Below are 18,043 nucleotides of genomic sequence, written 5' to 3'. Positions count from 1 at the left end.
ATCCAGTTTCTCTGTTACGATCCCCCTCCCCTTTCCCTCTCCGAGAGTCCCGGTCAGACCGTACCACCCCAACCCTCTTGAAACCAAAGGGGGACCTCGCTGTTGTCTCATGACCAGAGATGTATGAACAAAACACATAATTCGCTTCGTGAAGCTTGAGCCTAGCCAGCGTTTTCCCGAGCTGCGCTGTGAGGCAGCGCAAGGCATCTTTCCGCACTGTCTGTAGCCTTGGTGAAGCGCGGGCTATGCTGCCATCCCCGCGCCCGTCCCTGCGGTGAGCCAGTCAGGAGAGGAGGCTGAACAAAGCCATGAGAGAAAGGAGCTGCTAGGGAAGTGAAAGAACTGACACTCACTGACTCTGTCGCCTGGACAACCAAGCAAAGAGGAGGGAGGGAAAGAGGGAGAGAGAGAGAGAGAGAGAGAGAAAAAGAAGAGAGAGGGCAGAAAACACATGGATTCTTCAGGTGATAGGATTTATTGAGGGAAAATAATTGTGTCCTTTTTTGGGGGGTCTCTTGTACTGTAGTCTCCCTCCTGAAAACTAGAAGAACTAAAAAAAAAAAAAACGGAGATCAACAGAAAATCAATTTATACCAGGAGAACAAGTTAGACATGAAATAGCAGAGCAGGTTATACATCTTCAGGAGCAAAACCCACAGACCTGAACCTAGCACCAGATCATACCTCCAGAACAACACGCTCAGGTAAGATGCTCTTTTTCCCCTCTCCATTTAAATCTAGCGCAACATGGAATGTGATTAAATCTGGAATCAGTTCTGAAGAAACCATAGCTGCCACTCCATCTTCTGTGAAGGAAATTCACATTCACAACAGTCATTTAAAAAAAAAAAACAGGCTCCTAGGAGAGAGGCAGTGTAGCTGTGGAGAACAGTTTTGTTAGTCCCTAACCTCTTATAGGGGACTGTTGAATCAGGCGAGCTCTCGTGTGGATAAACAAGTTTCTCGCACTGTGCTTTAATGCAGTCGAGAGAATCCCACTGGCAGACACAGCCTTGATTTCAGCCCAATGCACAAGTGCTGTGTCTCTTCATCGTGCGGTACAAGTGAAATTGCTTGTGCAATCTTCCCGTCTTTTCAATGCCCACTCACGCAGGGTTGCCCACGGGGGGGGGGCATGTATCCAGATATCAGATTATGTGGGGGGGCATGAGAGAACCAGAAGTCAACTGTGCTGCAGATCTCGACATGAAGGATTCCCTGTGGTGAGTCTACTCAGCATCTTCTAGGAGATCCCACAAGATATGAATGTTCCCCTTTTGAATGATGTCCTGTCAGTACACATGCCTGAATGTGGTGGCATAGAGACTAGGAAATCCATATTGGATGAGACGGAGGGAAGAGAGAGAGGGAGGCAGACTATTTTTAGCTGTTGTCAGTAAGGAAGGTTACAGAAATCACACCTTTACAGACACTCCAAGACAGACACATGCTCATAGGCAAGCGCATACAGACAAAGAAATGGATGCACACACACACACACAGACACGCACACAGACATGCACACAGACACACACAGACAGACACACACACAAACCCAGACAAACGCAAACCCACAGACATGCACACAAACACACACACATCCACAGAAACACACACACACACACAAAAATACACACGCCCCCACACACACTCGCACAGCAAGGGGGAAATGAAAGCTGTCTTGCCCAGTTAGCTTAGGTGGGGATGTCAGTAAGATGGGGTAACAGATAAGAGTCAGGGCATGCAGGAAGTGTTTAGGGTGTCCAGATGAACTCTCCGGGAAACGGAACACCACACACAGCACAGGACTAAACAAACACACCAGCAGGATAACAAGGGGGTCGCACTCATGTATCAGAATAGCGCAGGGATATATACGTTTGTGCTTGAGGCCAAGTACACCTGTGTCATCACTGTGCTCCAGTACACTCTGGGGGGCATTACTTCCTGTCATGGATACAGCAGCTTCCACTACAGGGACCTCTGAGTCCTGTGTTTGGAGACACAGGACTGTTCATTGGCATGCAGCGTGTGTGTTGAAAGACAACAACTGTAAACACGCCCAAAATGAAATTAAGAGGCATGTCTGCAGTGCCGTGTTCAACTCGAAATAGGCTAATCATGTGGATGTCAGCTTCATGAATATAGATGTTAAATTATCAGCCTCGTTAAATCAGTTCCTCTCTTTTGCTGTGTACAATATTCAGATTAAAAGAACCCTTGAAATGGGACTAGATTGAAGCACATAGCGCACAGAGGGAGAGAGAGAGACAGACACATACAGAAAACAAGAGAGACAGCTTCACTTCCAGCCACAAGAAGCAGCTTCTGATGTCCATACAGGACGCCATTAGCAAATCACCTTCTATTTTTACTCCACACCTGCGTCGCTTCAACGGGACTCAGTCTGCTTCTAACCACTGAGAACTAATGGTAAAGGAGGACCAGTTTTTGTCGGACGGTAAACACGTCTCCCTCCCTTGACCAGCACCACACACATTCTCCTGCAGTTCTTGTCATAATGAATGGCCATTATACACTGTATGTCTGGCAGAGCATAGGGAGAGCGCACTCCCTCAAAACAAGTCTGGGAGGAATCCCAGGAGCCAATCACGGGGAGATTACTTACAGCAGCTGTGCATGCGACGAAGGCTTCGCTGTCCTTCTGTGTGTGTGCGTACGTGTATGTGTGTGTGTTTGTGTATGTGTGTGTGTGTGTGTGTGTGTGTAGGTGTGTGTGGGGGGCGGTCTGAGTGTTTAACTGTGCACTCAGCAGGAACATTTATATTAGCAACAAACACAGTGCTGATTTAAAACAAGTCAGCATGACGGTATTTGTCATAAGTGTGTTGTGTTGAGCGTGTGTGTGTGTAGGGCAATGAAGTAGAAAGATGTGTGTCCGTACCACTGATGGTAATACTAGCGGAAAGATACATGGAGCCCAACGTAGAGCTCCAGGTAGTCACCTGACTTGGATTCCTATGAATACTGAACGGCGTTTATAGTAGTGTGCTCATCCCATACATGCAGGAGATGATCATTTGTTGGTGGGGGGCTATGGTAGGGTAGGATGCACCCATTGCCCTTCTCTTCCTCCTCCTGCTCTCCCTTCTTCCTCCCCCTCTCCCCTCTCTCCTGCTGTATGGTCCTCCCTGCATTGCCCCCTTCAATCCTTCCCTTTCTAACCTCCCTCCCTCTCTCCTCCTCTCATTCCAAACCTCCCTCCTCCTCTCATTCCAAACCTCTCTCATCCTCTCATTCCAAACCTCTGTCTCTCCTCTCATTCCAAACCTCCCTCTCTCCTCCTCTCATTCCAAACCTCCCTCCCTCTCTCCTCTCCTTCACAATCTCCTGCACTCCTTCCCACGATGAAGGTGTGCAGCACCTCATGAGTTTGTCCTCTGCATGATGCGACGGCTACAGATTTTGTTGGGGCAGAGACAGATGTCGGAGATGAAGAGATTATCCCCTCAAACGAAATATATACAGTTGATTGGGCACAGTTTAGAAAGTGAATGGGCTTGATGGATCTCCCTTGTCATCCGCATGCCACCTATACTCTACCGTTCATTGTATTTGTATGAATGCCCGCAAGTTGTCGTAGCACTTTTCAGAATGAAAATCGACCAAAATTCACTGTCATCGTATCTGAGTACTGGAGAGACAAGGTGCACAGAGATATGGAAATTCCCCTGTCCTGTCCTGCCTGGCCCACATGGATGACCTCTTAGCTCCTTTCTAAAGATAGAAGATCACCTGCCAGGTTGCAGTTCGCAGGCACGAGTGCCACTTGAATATAAAGTCCCACCTCGCCCTCGTTAAAAGGCTGAGCAGCTACCCCTGTGACACCGTCAACTGTCGTCCAGCAAGCCAAGATAAACACTTCTCCCAAGTAACACATCTCAAGTCTCGTTCACTCGACAATCCCACTCCTGATGTCAGTGATTAAGACGATGAGCTGATAAAAAAATAATCTGCAGCTCAGCGAAACCCAGGACGACTGCAGGTACGGCTGTGGCGCTCGCTGGAGGAGAAACTGGTTCGCAGACCCTGACGAAGTGAGCCAGGAGAATGAAATTGCTGCGCCCGTTTCATCTAAGCCTCCAGTGAGCTGTGGTGATCAGCATCTTTAAGCGGGATCAATGCTCTTTTTTTTTAAGGGGAGGGAGTGGGGGCGGGGGGGGGGCATCGAGAAAACTTCCATCCACCTTGTAAAATTCGAAATTCTTTGAAGTCGTTTTTCTCCAGCCGCTGAGACGGATTTAATGACTGCTCCCATTCTGGGTTATAAAGTAACCTGTGCCCACACTGTCACAAATTTTCTGTAAATCACCGAGAATTTACGTCTCGGCGCTCCTGTACAAGGACGACAAAATATTCCCATCAGGCAGCTGAGTGATGATAAAGTGCCCGTGTTTCCCTGTGGCAGGTGCCGTCATGGATCTGGAGGACGAGCCGCTGTTGTTTCAGACAGGCTGGGAGGGGGAGGAGGAGGAGGAGCAGGAGGGCGAGGAGGCAGGACACAGGCCGGGGGACGGCGGGGTTGGGGGAGTGTGGAGGGTCGTGGGCTGGGTCTACACAGTGCCCTGGGTGAGCGGGGTGGTGCTGGGAGCCGGAGTCCTGCTGCCCTGTGCCCTCTCCGCCTACATGTTCCTCTACTGCCCCCCGCTGGACATCGACCTCTCCTACAGTGCCTTCGAGGTCCACAGCCACTTCTCGGCCGAGCGCTTCGACGCTCTCGCCATCGCCGTGAAGAGTCAGCTGGGGTCGTGGGAGCGGCACCGCTGCGAGCCGGACGACTACGACACCTCGGCGCTCCGCGACCTCCTCCTGCAGGGGCTGGGCAAGCAGGGGGCGGGCACGTCCGAGGGCTCGCACCCCGAGGGGCTCAACTCCACGTCCGCGAGGCCGAGCGGCCTCCCAGGCGGCGCTCGTCAGAGGAGAGGAGTGGAGGTGAGCCCCGGAGGCCGAGCGGAGGCCGGAGGTCGGCGCCGGGGCGAGGCGTCGAGACCTGAAGAGACGGGCGGCGACGGAGCAGAGAGGGGGAGGAAGGAGCCGGGCGGAAACGCCACAGCCTGGGGCACGCCTGCGGCGGGCGGGCCCTCCGGGGGAGAAGCAGACGGGGGCCGAGGGAGATCGTTACTCAGGGAGCGGAGGCTCGCGTCCAGCTACTCCTACCAGCAGAGCCAGGCGCTGTGGAGGATGGAGCTGGTGTTTGTGGCTCAGGGCGGGCCCGGGGACAACAACATCTTCACCCCCGAGCGGCTCCGCACCATCCACGGCGTGGAGCGCCTGCTCATGCAGCACCCCCAGTTCCAGCAGTTCTGCTGGAAGCCCCTGGAGGCTCTGAGGGATCTCCCTCTGGGGCCGTCCTTCTGCTCCCCCCCCAGCTCCCTGCTCTCCTACCTCTTCCCCAGCGAGCGCGCCGACAAGATCTACTACGACGGCATGGGCCCCGACCTGGCAGACATCCAGGGTGAGAAGCCTGACAAACCAGACCTGAAGGAAAAAAAGACCTGAGCTGAAGCTAGATCGAATATATATCACATATTTGTCTTAGTGCTCAACTAGGTCCTACTTTGTTTTTATTTCACGTGTTGTTTGTTTCTTGTGCTTGCAGGCGCCCTGAGCTTGGCCATGACCCACCCTCAGTTCTACTGGTACGTGGACGAGAGTCTCTCTCCGGAGCGTCTCTCCTCCTCCCTCCTGAGGAGTGAGATCCACTTCGGGGCTCCCCTGCCCTCCTTCTACTCCCTGCAGGACCGGCCCGCGGAGCAGAGGAGGCGCTTCAGGGACTTTGTGGTGCAGTACGCTGAGATCCTGGCCCAGCAGTCCACCAGGTCAGTCTCACACACACACACACACACATCATACACCATCCACACACATCATACACCATTCACACACACACCATACACTCACACATACGCACCATACCCCATGCCATTGTGTATTCCTGTCTGTATGTATGTATATCTGTGTGTGTGTATATGTATGTATGTATGCCTGTCTGTGTGTGTGTGTGTGTCTGTGTGTGTGCCCCAGCCAGGTGAGGGTTCTCTACGGAGGGACAGAGCTGTTTGATAACGAGGTGAGGCAGACGTTCCACAGTGACATGCTCCTGGCTCTTATCAGCGGAGCCTGCATTGCTGTGCTGGTCTACATCCTCACCTCCTTCTCTGGTAGGTCTCCCCAGTGCCTCTCTCTCTCTGGTCAAGACCAGGGCCTCTCTCTCTCTCTGGTCAAGACCGGGGGCATCTCTCTCTGGTCAAGACCAGGGTCTCTCTCTCTGGTCAAGACAAGGGCCTCTCTCTCTCTGGTCAAGACCAGGGCCTCTCTCTCTGGTCAAGACCAGGGCCTCTCTCTCTGGTCAAGACCAGGGCCTCTCTCTCTGGTCAAGACCAGGGCCTCTCTCTCTCTGGTCAAGACCAGGGCCTCTCTCTCTGGTCAAGACCAGGGCCTCTCTCTCTCTGGTCAAGACCAGGGCCTGTAGAGAACATCCTGCCATTATTCATTTTATGGTTTTGTTTCATCTTGCCATATTTTTGTGTGTTTGTGTGCACAGAGATGCGAACACCGACATCTGAGCTATCTGAGAGATCTATCTTATGTTGTACTGTGTGGCTATTATATACAGACTGTTACTTGACTTTGACCACCAACATACTGCAAGAACCACGCTCCTCTGATCCTTGGTCTTCTGCTGTACTTTCTGAATGCACATGTTTCTAAGTGGGTTTGAGTCTGCTTAGCGACTGAAGTGTCCGACGTGAATGTTTCTTCAGTGTTCCTGTCCTTCTTTGGCCTGGCTAGCATTGGTCTGAGCTGCTTGGTGGCCCTGTTCCTGTACCACGTGGTCTTTGGCGTGAGGTACCTGGGCATCCTCAACGGAGTGGCCGCCTTTGTCATCATCGGCATTGGTGAGTAACCCAACTCTTCTCTCTCGCGCGCGCGCGCGCACGCGGACAAAAGTCCGTTCACGGAAGGCGTTGGCTGGTTCTCGAGCTGGCGGTCGAGCCGCTAACCAGAGCTCTCTGCGTCGTGTTCTCTGCCCTGCGTCCCCAGGCGTGGACGACGTGTTTGTGTTCATAAGCACCTTCCGTCAGGCCGCTCACCTGGTCCTGCCAGTGCAGCGGATGGTCTACACGGTCAAAACGGCGGGGCGAGCCACGTTCCTCACCTCCTTCACCACCGCGGCGGCCTACGCCGCCAACACCTTCTCTCAGGTAACTCGTGTGTCCGCAGCTCACGATTCCTCTCTCCACGGATAATCGCTTTTTTGTATTCGTTCGCTCGTCTCTCAGGGTCACGCTTCATTTCTGCAGCGTGAGCGTGTGGAATGTTCTGGTTTGAAAGATTTTTTGGGACCACGGCTGTCTGAAGACGTCTGTCTGTTCCTTGTCCGATCCGTCAGATCCCAGCTGTTCAGGACTTTGGTCTGTTCATGGCGCTGATAGTGAGCTGCTGCTGGCTGTGGGTGTCCCTGCTCATGCCTGCAGCCCTGTGTGTCTGGAGCCAGGCTGTGGAGGCGCACGAGAACACCTGGTGGAGGTGGTAAGATCTGCTTCTTTTCTTTACTGGCTCCGGCCATTGTTGTGCACTCAGGTTTTGTTTTGTCCTAGGTGACATGTTTAACAAAGACTTGGTTCTTTTTAAAGCTGCCTCTGTCTTGCTCTCTCTCTTTACCTCTCCCTCATTATCTCTGTCTTTCTGTGTCGGCCTCCCCCCCCCCCCCATCTCCCTCCCCTTCCCTCGTTATCGCTGTCTCTCTCTCTCTCTCTCTCTCTCTCTCTCTCTCTCTCTCTCTCTCTGTGTCGCTTCTCTGTGTCTCTCTCCCCCCTCCAGGTTGAAGACACTGGCAGGTCTGTCTGTGCTCCACAGTCCATTGTCAGACGGGGATGACGACGTGGCTCTCCTGTCAGTGGAGATGGAGCCAGGTGAGATTGTTATCTTCCCCCTGCCCAACAGTGTCTCTCTCTCTCTCTCTCTCTCTTTATCTCTCTTTATCTCTCTTTATCTCTCTTTATCTCTCTTTATCTCTCTCTCTCTCTCTCTCTCTCTCGCTCTCTCTCTCTCTCTCTCTCTTTATATGTCTCTCTCTCTGTCCCCACAGAGTCCTGTGAGCCAGATGTGGACATCCTGTCTCTGTCCCTGGAGGCCTCCCCCTCCCCTCAGGCCAGCGCTGGGGTGGTGAGCGCCAAACTCCAGTGGGCGCTTAAGCGCTGGGTGGCAGAGCCCGCCGTGGAAAACCGCAAAGCCGTTCTAGGTAAGCCGTCGGCCCGCCTCCTGAGATCAGGAGAGCCGGGCGCGTCTCATGAACTATTCATGTGCCCTTTCTAAAGGGATTCCTCTGATCTGTGCCTGCATGTCCCTCCCTCCCCTCCCCTCCCCTCCCCTCCCCTCCCTCCCTCCCTCCCTCCCTCCCTCCCTCCCTCCCTCCCTCCCTCCCTGCTCCTCAGTCTTCTTCACTTTTCCCTTCCTGTTGCCTAGCTCCCCTACGTCTTCCTCATCCCTCCTCCATCCCTCCCTGAGAATACGTCATTCATCAGTCCATCCCTCCTTCCATCCCTCCTTATGTCTCCCCCGTCCCCCCTGTCTTCTTCCTCTTTAGATCTCCCTCCCTCCTCTCCAATGGTCTATCCCGTCTGCAGTGCCTCTCGCTCAGTATTGTGCCCTGTGTTCAGGTGTGTATTTGCTGGTCCTGCTGGTGTCTGCTGGCTGCTGCTGTCTCCTGAGACCAGCCACCCACGCTCCGCTCCTGTTCCGGCCGGACACCAACCTCCAGACCCTGCTGGCCCTCCGGAACAACCTCAGCGGTCAAGGCATCGCCTGCCACATGTGTTCCGGTCAGTGCTGATTAGATCCTTCCTCAGCCACTATTGTGGAGAGGTATGGAGGTGGGGGAGAGGTGGAGGAGAGGAGAGGTATGGTGGAGGAGAGGAGAGGTATGGTGGAGGAGAGGAGAGGTATGGTGGAGGAGAGGAGAGGTATGGTGGAGGAGAGGAGAGGTATGGTGGAGGAGGTTTTTAGGGAGCCAAAAGGTGGCAATGCAGCCCAGTTCAGTGATTGTCCCAGAATGCATCAGTTTTGAATAAATTATAAGCCAATAGAGGTTTTCATATTATACTCACTTCCATATATGTTACATTCTTACTGAATACTTCAGGATGAATGTTCAAATAATATGTACATTTATGTGTAAACTTTTTAATTCGTTATACAAACCAGTACTGAGTTTCCTGTTACCGTCATACTAATACTCTTCGCAGCAAACTGCAAACTGATCCTTTCTGTTCATTGCAAATGATGAGTGGGTTTTCCACAGACAGTCTGTGATAGGTGCAGCCCCTGTTACGCATTGTGCCTCAGCCCTTCTGAGCTTGAACTTTGACTTCTTAATACATGAAGTATGAATAATAATTTAATAACAAGAGCTTGTTCATGTAGAAGCAAGTGTTTGAAGCAGTTGATGGTGTAGTGATAAAAGGCATGATTGGATTAGGGTAAGTGTATTGAAGACAAAAACACAACTCAAAACCCCACCAATCTCCAGACCCTGCTTGGCCTCTGGAACAACCTCAGCGGTCAAGGCATCGCCTGCCACAGTGATTGTCCCAGAATGCATCAGTTTTGAATAAATTATAAAACAATAGAGGTTTTCATAATATACATACTGCCATATATGTTACATTCTTACTGAATACTTCCGGATGAATGTTCAAATAATATGTCAATTTTTGTGCAAAAATCTTTGTATTTATATATACAAACCAGTACTGGGTTTCCTGTCACCGTCATACTAATACTCTTCGCAACTGTTTGTCAAAATTATCCTTCCAGTTCATTGCAAATGATGAGTGTGTTTTCCACAGACAGTCTGTGATAGGTGCAGCCCCTGTTACGCATTGCGCCTCAGCCCTTCTGAGCTTGAACTTTGACTTCTTAATACATGACGTATGAATAATAATTTAATTATAAGAGCTTGTTCATAGATAAGTAGAAGCAAGTGTTTGAAGCAGTTGATGATGTGGTGATAAAATGCATGACTGGATTTGGTAAGTGTATTGAAGACAAAATGCACAACTATTAAATATGACAAATCATGATTCATGTCAGGCAAACAAAAATATGCTCTGTACCTGTGTGTGCCTTTTGCACTGTGCATACTGAATTAGGTTCATCCTCCCAGTTGGGGTAGCGCAGACATATGGGGAGATAAGAAAAAATGTGGATGTTCAAATCTACACCCTTTGAACAAGCCAGGCCGACAAGGAATGTGTGTGTCTGTTTATGCATGCTCTTCAGTCTAGCTACAGTAAGATCATGCCTCGCTTTGAATTCATGCTGGCGTGGGTGGTTTGCTATAGGTGTGTTTATGGAGAAGCCCCACTATCTACACACCAACGCCAACTCTGGCTCTTCACCACCTGGCAGTCACCTTCACCATGACCAGGATCCTGCCAGACAATCTCCCCAGAGCCCAGCCAAGCCAAGCTCCAAGTCCAACACAACAGGTACCTCCCTCCTCCTGTTTCAGACAGAGAACACTCGTCTCTCCACGTCACCGCACGGCTCACCGGAATAATAATAAGTCCCCCGTGAACGAGTTTTTGAAACGTATTCCTTCCCAGGCCCCCTGCTGACGGTGTACGTCTTCAAGTTAGACATGGGAGCGTCCGTCAGTCGATACCGCTACTCTGTCAACGCCAGCGTGCCTTCTCCCTGGAAGGCCCTCGGCTCTGGGCACGGAGACGTGCCGTCCTTCCTGGTGAGGAGAACCCTCCCCTCAGTGTTTCACCCCTGCCTCTGGGCAGTCCCCGAAGGCCAGGAGTCATCCTACATTTACATTTAGTCATTTAGCAGACACTCTTATCCAGAGCGACTTACAGTAAGTACAGGGACATTCCCCAGAGGCAAGTAGGGTGAAGTGCCTTGCCCTAGGACACAACGTCATTTTGCACGGCCGGAAATCGAACCGGCAACCTTCTGATTAATAGCCCGATTCCCTAACCGCTCAGCTATCTGACTCCTTGATCTGATGTGTTCCGAACAGGCTTACAGAGGACCCAACAGCAACTACAGCACCCGCATGACGGTGTGCGTGTCCCACGTATACCAGCCCCACGCTAGTTGGATGCTCACCTCGCTGGGGTGCGACCCGCACCACGGCTGGAGGTCAGAGTTCAGCTTCTACGTGGCTTCGACCCCGCAGCATCACAGCAGGTTGGTGGCGTCAGGGGGGAATATTTCAGTTGTTGTTGTTTTGTCCTGCGCTGTCCACAGAACTGTAAAAGACTGCTCTTGTTGCTGTCTGACAAATCAATAGAAAGACCTTTCTTGGTTTTCTAACAATCGAAATACTAGAATAATTGAACTAAGCACTTCTGATCCTTGACCATCTACTGTAGTTACTGCATGCACTATTCATACGCTGTTTGTAAATGCAGCTTAAATGTAAAACATATACATGTAAAAAAAAATGGCTGGGTTTCCCAACCCGGCCAATAACTGTAAAATAAACTGAGGAGATGACAGAGTTTCTGTCGTGCCTCCCAGGAGACTGTACTACGCCCAGCACCGGCTCAGTCCTCACCCCAGCAGAGTGTGTGCCGAGCCCCCAGGCTGTGTGTTCAGCTCTGGGCCTGATGGAGCAACGCAAGGCTCCTTCTATTCGCCGCTCTCCAGTAAGCCACAAGCAGCCACGAGGCATCATTTACATACTAGCATCCAAGCGCAAGAGGAAAATGCCGTTTCAGGCTCATTTGTTGTCGGTTTGCCAACGAAGGCAAACGATGGAGTCTTTTAAAGTATGTATTTCATAGACGACACGTCGGCCACCAAGTCGAAGACCTCCGGCTTCAACCCCTGTAGTGGGGGTGGGTGTGGCCAGCCAGCAGTACGCCCCCTGGTGGACACAGGAGCCATGGTGTTTGTGGTGTTTGGTATTCTGGGAGTCAACCGCACACAGCGCACAGACAACCATGTCATAGGGGATATGGTGAGGAGACTGCAGAATAAATTTCAAAAAGTATGTTTTCATCTAGCAAAAGATACAATTTATTGGCATTGATTTTCTCTCTACATCATCTCCAAAGGGTAGTATCATATTGGATCCAGAATTTGACATCTTCAAGGAAATTGGGTATCTCTGTAAACTGTGCAAAGCCATCAGTGCTAACACAGACCTGGTGAAGCCAGGGGGAGCACAGTGTCTACCTTCAGGTAACCGACACACAAACGACAACCACACAGACAAATCGAGATGTGAATGTGTCCTATCCCTGCTCCCCCTGTGATTCTTACCCCTCCTCTGCCCCAGGAAACAAGCTGTCATCTATTCTGCCTCTCCTCCACCCTGAATGTCGCTCGCTCCCCAAGCCCAACCTCCTGCCAGGCCAACTATCTCACGGGACTGTAGGGCTGAGCGCTGGCAGGGTGCGCTGGCTGTCCATGGCCTTCGAGTCTGTACGTACAACACTAGCTCAAAGCACACTATCATCATTCAGAAACCTTAGACTCTCCCCGTGGATGAGCCAATGCTGTACTAACTTCCTGCTGTGTTTGTTGCCAAGACAACCTACAAGGGAAAATCCTCCTTCCAGACACATTCAGACTTTCTTCAGTGGGAGAACTTCCTGCAGGAACAGCTCGCCACCCTCCCACAATCCTCTGCTCTGCGTCGAGGTTTCCAGACATGTGAACACTGGAAGCAGATCTTCATGGAGATCATAGGTAAGTTGAGCATTGGCAGTATATTTTTCATATTCAACTTCACATCATGATCTGTCATCTCATAACTACTACACTAAACTTAACCGTGAGTTGTTGCTGCTCACAATCATCCACACATTTGTGAAAACACTCCTGGCAATCATTTGCATTGATAAGCAATAAGATCACATGACCAATACCACCGATCCAGATAAATTAGATTTAATGCAACAATCACCAGGAAAGAAACAATTAGCAGATCTAGCTCTAACATTGGGTCAATGGGGAACCAAGTCCTCAAAATGTATACTAATTGTTTCTATCCTCGTGATTGTTGGTCATGTGATCAGATTGGTAATCCATACAAACGATTGCCAGGTGTGTTTTGCTAATGAGTGGGTGATTATGAGCAAGTGTGACTGTCCACATCCATTGTTTTGGGTGGAAGGGTTAACTCAGTGGTTAAAGTGGTTGACTGCAAATCAAGAGGTTGGAGGTTCATATCCCCCCAAGGTGCTTTTGGATTAAAGCTTAAAGTGGGCTTCTCTCAAAGATATATTTGAATTCTGAGGGTAGTTGAAGCAGGGCTCTGGTAGCCCAGCGTATAAGCATGGGTACCATGCAGGCTTCTCTCAGGTCCTGGCTCACCTGGGTTCAAATCCCGCAAGAGACATTTAAAATATCATCTTATATTGCTTTGGGTAGATCTATGAAGACACACATGGGATTAGAACCCACAACCTTTTGGCTTAGCCTCAGTTTACATGTTACACATACTTAACCAATGAGCTACCAGGGCTCCATGACAACATGAACATTTTGAAAATACATCCTTAAGGTAGTGTTCTGTTTTGTAAAGATACACTTGACAACATTAGTGAAGCCAGGCCTGGAATTTGAACCCAATACTTTTAGGCTTAGCTTCAGTTTACATTTACATTTAGTCATTTAGCAGACGTGTTACACATGCTTAACTACTGAGCTACCAGGGCTCCATGACAACATGAACATTTTGGAAATACATCCTTAAGGTAAAGTGTTCTGTTTTAAAGTTCAAGTGGTAAAGTGTTCTCAAGCTACTCTTGAGAACATTAGTAAAGATTATGATTATTTTAATAATTTATTAATGTAGCTGCTGTATTAAACAAAGTAGTTAAGGAGGATTTGAATCTGTGACATCATGATCTCACATCTCTTTCTCTGAGCTAAACTTAACAGGGAGTTGTCGGAGCTGCTCACAATTACCCACTCATTTGTGGAAACACACCTGGAAACCGTTTGTATTGATTGGCAATAAGATCACATGACTAATACCACCGATCCAGATAAATTAGATCTAATGCAACAAGCACCAGGATAGAAACAGTTAGCAGATCTAGCTATAACATTGGGTCTATGGGTAACCAAGTCCCTCAAAATTGAATGGTCGTTTTAGATGTCTAAGTGCTTTCCTACCTGGATAGGCTTAATGCTGTGACCCATCCAGTTGAGATGGCACATTTAGACATCTGATCACAGCATAGCAGACACAAAAAGGTTTATGAAAGGTCCCCATGTTGAGACTTTTGTTTGACTCTTTCCTGGCGGGGAGCAGGTGTAGAGAGCGCCCTCTGCAGTCTGCTGCTGTCCCTGGTGATCTGTGTGGCGGCTGTTTCTGTGTTCACTGCCCATCCCCTCCTGCTGCTTCCCATCCTGTTCACCATCCTGGGTAAGACTCTTATTATGCACCACGAGTTACATACTGATATAACGAGTCGTCGAGAATTAGGCACAGGAATTGTGTTGCATTAGAGATAGAGACACCTCGGAATAACAAGCAGGTGACTACGTTCTCTAGGCCTCACGAGCTGTCTGCTTTCCCTGGGGGGCGGGGGGCGGGCTAACTGGGTTGTTCCTGCTTGTGTCCAGGGGTGATCTGTCTGGTGGTGGCGATCATGTACATGCTGGGCTGGGAGATGGGGGCTGTGGAGGCCATCTCGCTCTCCATCCTGGTTGGCTCCTCTGTGGACTACTGCCTGCATCTGGTGGAGGGCTACCTTCTGGCGGGGGACAGTCTGCCAGAGACCCCCTCTCACAGTCTGGTAGGACTCGCACCAGCGCCGTGTTTGATGACAGGGAGCAGGAAAACATGGAGACAAATCTGTTGCTGAACATTCTCTCGCTCTGAACCATTCATCCATATTCGAGGCACATCATTTTTTAGTGGATATTTTTGCAAATTAGTCTGTTCTGTTTACTTGTTCTCTGGGTTTCGACGAAATTACTTACTTTCATTTTTTTAACAGGAGCCCAGGGGCGTGAAACAGCTAGGGGGTTAGTTTAACATCCGTCTGTGTTTTCCAGGAGCTTCAAGCTAAGCGGCGGAGACGGGCTCTCGAGGCCGTCAACCACGTGGGCGTCGCCATAGTGTCAAGCGCCGTCACCACGGTGATCTCAACAGTCCCTCTTTTTTTCTGTGTCATTGTGCCTTTCGCCAAGTTCGGCCAGATCGTGGCCATCAACACAGCGGTGTCCATCCTGTTCACCCTGACTGTGACGGCGGCCATGTTGGCCACCATGGCTCCGCCCTGCTTCAGCAGGCCCCCCGGGGCCGTGCTGAGGGCCGGCCTGGCTGTCATGGCAACCGTGGGCCTCGGAGCGGCTCTCTGCTGGGCAGGAGGGCTGATGGGGCGGGGCACCTGGCACACCTTCACCATGTGAACCAAACTGTTGCTCAACTGTCAAACAAAGTGACCATGTTATGTCTGCAGGAGTCTCGACGACTCTGCAGTCCCAGCCTAGAGTTGTAGAAGGAGCTTCTCTATTCACAAGTCAGCTGGATCTTGTGTCACTGGTGCCAATCGAGATCATGTCTATGATCTCGCCCTTGGGTGAACTAATGGATGGTTGGTTTGGTCGCACTTTATTTGAAAGCACACGGTTTCCATTGTAGTATTTCCATGGTCAAACTTGATTCCACACGTGATCAGTTAATGATGTTTGTTCCTGTGGTAATCGTTGTACTAGCACCACAAGACACCGTTTGGTACCAAGTATGCCTCACTTTTCATTGTGATTAGGTTCAACAAAAATATAACCATTGTTGTTGCGTTATTTATTACCAGATGGAAAAGTGAGGTGTAATAATATAGCTACTTTTAAGGAGTATCCTTATTTAAAAAAAAGCTGCATACCGATGATTTGATGAGAAGTATTCTTCTGACAGTATTAGATTTGATCTGAATAACCACTTGACTGGATGTTGAAAATGACTGGTTTAGTCACATGGTTCCTCTCTGTGCTTTTTTGACACACCCTCAGGAGTCACTGAGCATGACCTGTGACCTTTCTGCCATCTGATTGGGACAGGTGTTGATAGATATTAGATATCGAATCATAACTCAGAGAATATTCAGGGTGTCACGGTATTGTTTGTAAGGAGATGTCACAACGCTGCGCTGTATCTCAATGAGTTTCTACAGAATTTAATTGTGCAATATTGTCACCATTGGAATGTTCACACATCCTATTTCTCATCGTGACAAAATGATCGTGAAGAGGGGTTGGAGGACTGTATAAATGAAACAGCTGCACACAGGTAGCATTCGAAAATAAATTCCAAAATTAGAAACAGCGCTGATCTGGCGCTCTCAATTCTTGTCTAAACTTCTGCGCTTTCCTCCAGCTTGATTGATTGACTGCTGGAACTTAATTTGCTGGAAAGTAACGGCTGCTATTAAATTAGAAATGGACATTCCACTGACAGTGAGCTGTGTGTTGTTAACCAACGCTCAGAGACTCATTACCTTACACAACTGAAATTATGTTTTTTTTGTTTGTTTTTTACTGAAATAATCTTACCTGTTGTACCTTTTGGTTTATTTGTGTTGGAATACATCTAGCCTACGTCAGATTCACATGCTGCTAAATGCATGATGAATAAGTCTTAGAAGGCTACCTGTCGCCAACAACAACCCCCCCAAAAAAACAAGCGTTTAGTCACGCTCCAAAACATTGTGTATATTGTGCTTTTCACAAAGGTGTTTTTACAACAGAAGTATCAACTACATGACCAGTTTACCACCTCCTGTAAATTTGAAGTTCAACCCTCTTGTCGGCTGTGTGAACTTGTCCATGCAGCTCAAGGCCAGGTATAGAAGATCATAGGAACCTCCACTTGTGATTCTCTCAGGTGAAGACACTCCACACATTCTCTGCATACTTTACACAACACTCAGGGGGACTTACTGTAAACCTCTCAACCCCCGGCAGAGCTCTCAGACTCCAAGAACCACTTCACCTTCTGCCAGTGTGTCTCTACCTCCGCACACGCGACCACTCCCACCCACGAGAATTCTTTAATTCACACCATTCCTGTGACTGGAGTCAAGTCTTGTAAGTGTGTATTGCTGTTTGAAATAAAGCTGGTATCCTGACAGGGAAAGGCCTTGGTCGTTGTCATTACTGCAGCTAAGGTCAAAGGGCCATCCCTGTCCTTGCTGTTTCTTCGTGTCTCTATTTCTCTGGATCAAGACTGTGAGGAGACACTATTAGACTGCTGCCAAACTGTCTCACGAGCCAACGTGAGAGCTATGATAACAATCATATGAATTTCCCATATCATCCATCAGTTGTCATGCATTATCGCTTCGTGGAAAACCATCTAACATACACTGAAGATCAAGTGTTGGCATAATAATTTTCATGTGCTAATGTACACAACTGATTGTCAGTCACCTCGCCAGCTCTTTCCTGGTGCATCATGCTGCAGCAACACACTGAGAGAACCAATATGTTCTTCCCAGCAGGTGAATATTTTATCGGGTCACCACCTCACTTAAAACAAAGAGCCGGTCTGAAACTACACTTTGCCACTATAAATATTAATGTTATTTTTCCTTTCGGGGACAGCTGCGTGTGTGATGGAAAGCCTAACAATTTGGTTACTTGTTACTCTGTGGAGCATGGCAATTGCATTGCAGTGAAACAATAGATATATTGTTACTATACAATACAATCCTGATGCACACATGTAATGGAATGGAATGTGTATATTAATGCTTAGGCAACCTTTAGTGTCTAAAAAGGTTCCGACATACATGTACATATTATTATTATTAGACACAGGACTCACTATACAAGGTTTCATAAATGTTAATTCTTACATACATACATGAAAATATGCATGCATATAAAAAATATTAACAATAATATGAGGCATTTGTGAAATAGAATACCTCAAATAAAAGAGTTGATGAGAAAACATCAATTTCAACATTGATTTCCCTGCCCAATATCAACCTTGTTGATATTGACTGAAATTCTGCAGCACCTCTCCAAAAATGCATTGAGC

General features: G+C 49.0%; 1 protein-coding gene across 1 annotated transcript; it reads left to right on the top strand.

The window, feature by feature from the left end:
* Positions 1–319: 319 nt before the first annotated feature.
* disp3 (dispatched RND transporter family member 3) lies at positions 320–17,124 on the top strand. The gene is made up of 21 exons (XM_062451726.1): positions 320–704; positions 4,430–5,476; positions 5,621–5,840; positions 6,046–6,182; positions 6,786–6,920; positions 7,066–7,226; positions 7,415–7,554; positions 7,846–7,937; positions 8,114–8,266; positions 8,685–8,846; positions 10,368–10,514; positions 10,632–10,768; positions 11,054–11,223; positions 11,557–11,684; positions 11,823–11,998; positions 12,096–12,222; positions 12,320–12,465; positions 12,573–12,732; positions 14,306–14,419; positions 14,620–14,792; positions 15,055–17,124. Exons 2-21 carry the CDS (start codon positions 4,438–4,440, stop codon positions 15,409–15,411), a joined length of 4,074 nt encoding a protein of 1,357 aa, XP_062307710.1. The 5' UTR covers positions 320–704; positions 4,430–4,437; the 3' UTR covers positions 15,412–17,124.
* The last annotated feature ends 919 nt before the right edge of the window (positions 17,125–18,043 follow it).

This window comes from Osmerus eperlanus, chromosome 25 (assembly GCF_963692335.1).
Source record: "Osmerus eperlanus chromosome 25, fOsmEpe2.1, whole genome shotgun sequence".
Taxonomy (NCBI): domain Eukaryota; kingdom Metazoa; phylum Chordata; class Actinopteri; order Osmeriformes; family Osmeridae; genus Osmerus; species Osmerus eperlanus.
Note: the sequence above shows the minus strand (reverse complement) of the source record. Positions and strands in the feature narration are given on the sequence as shown.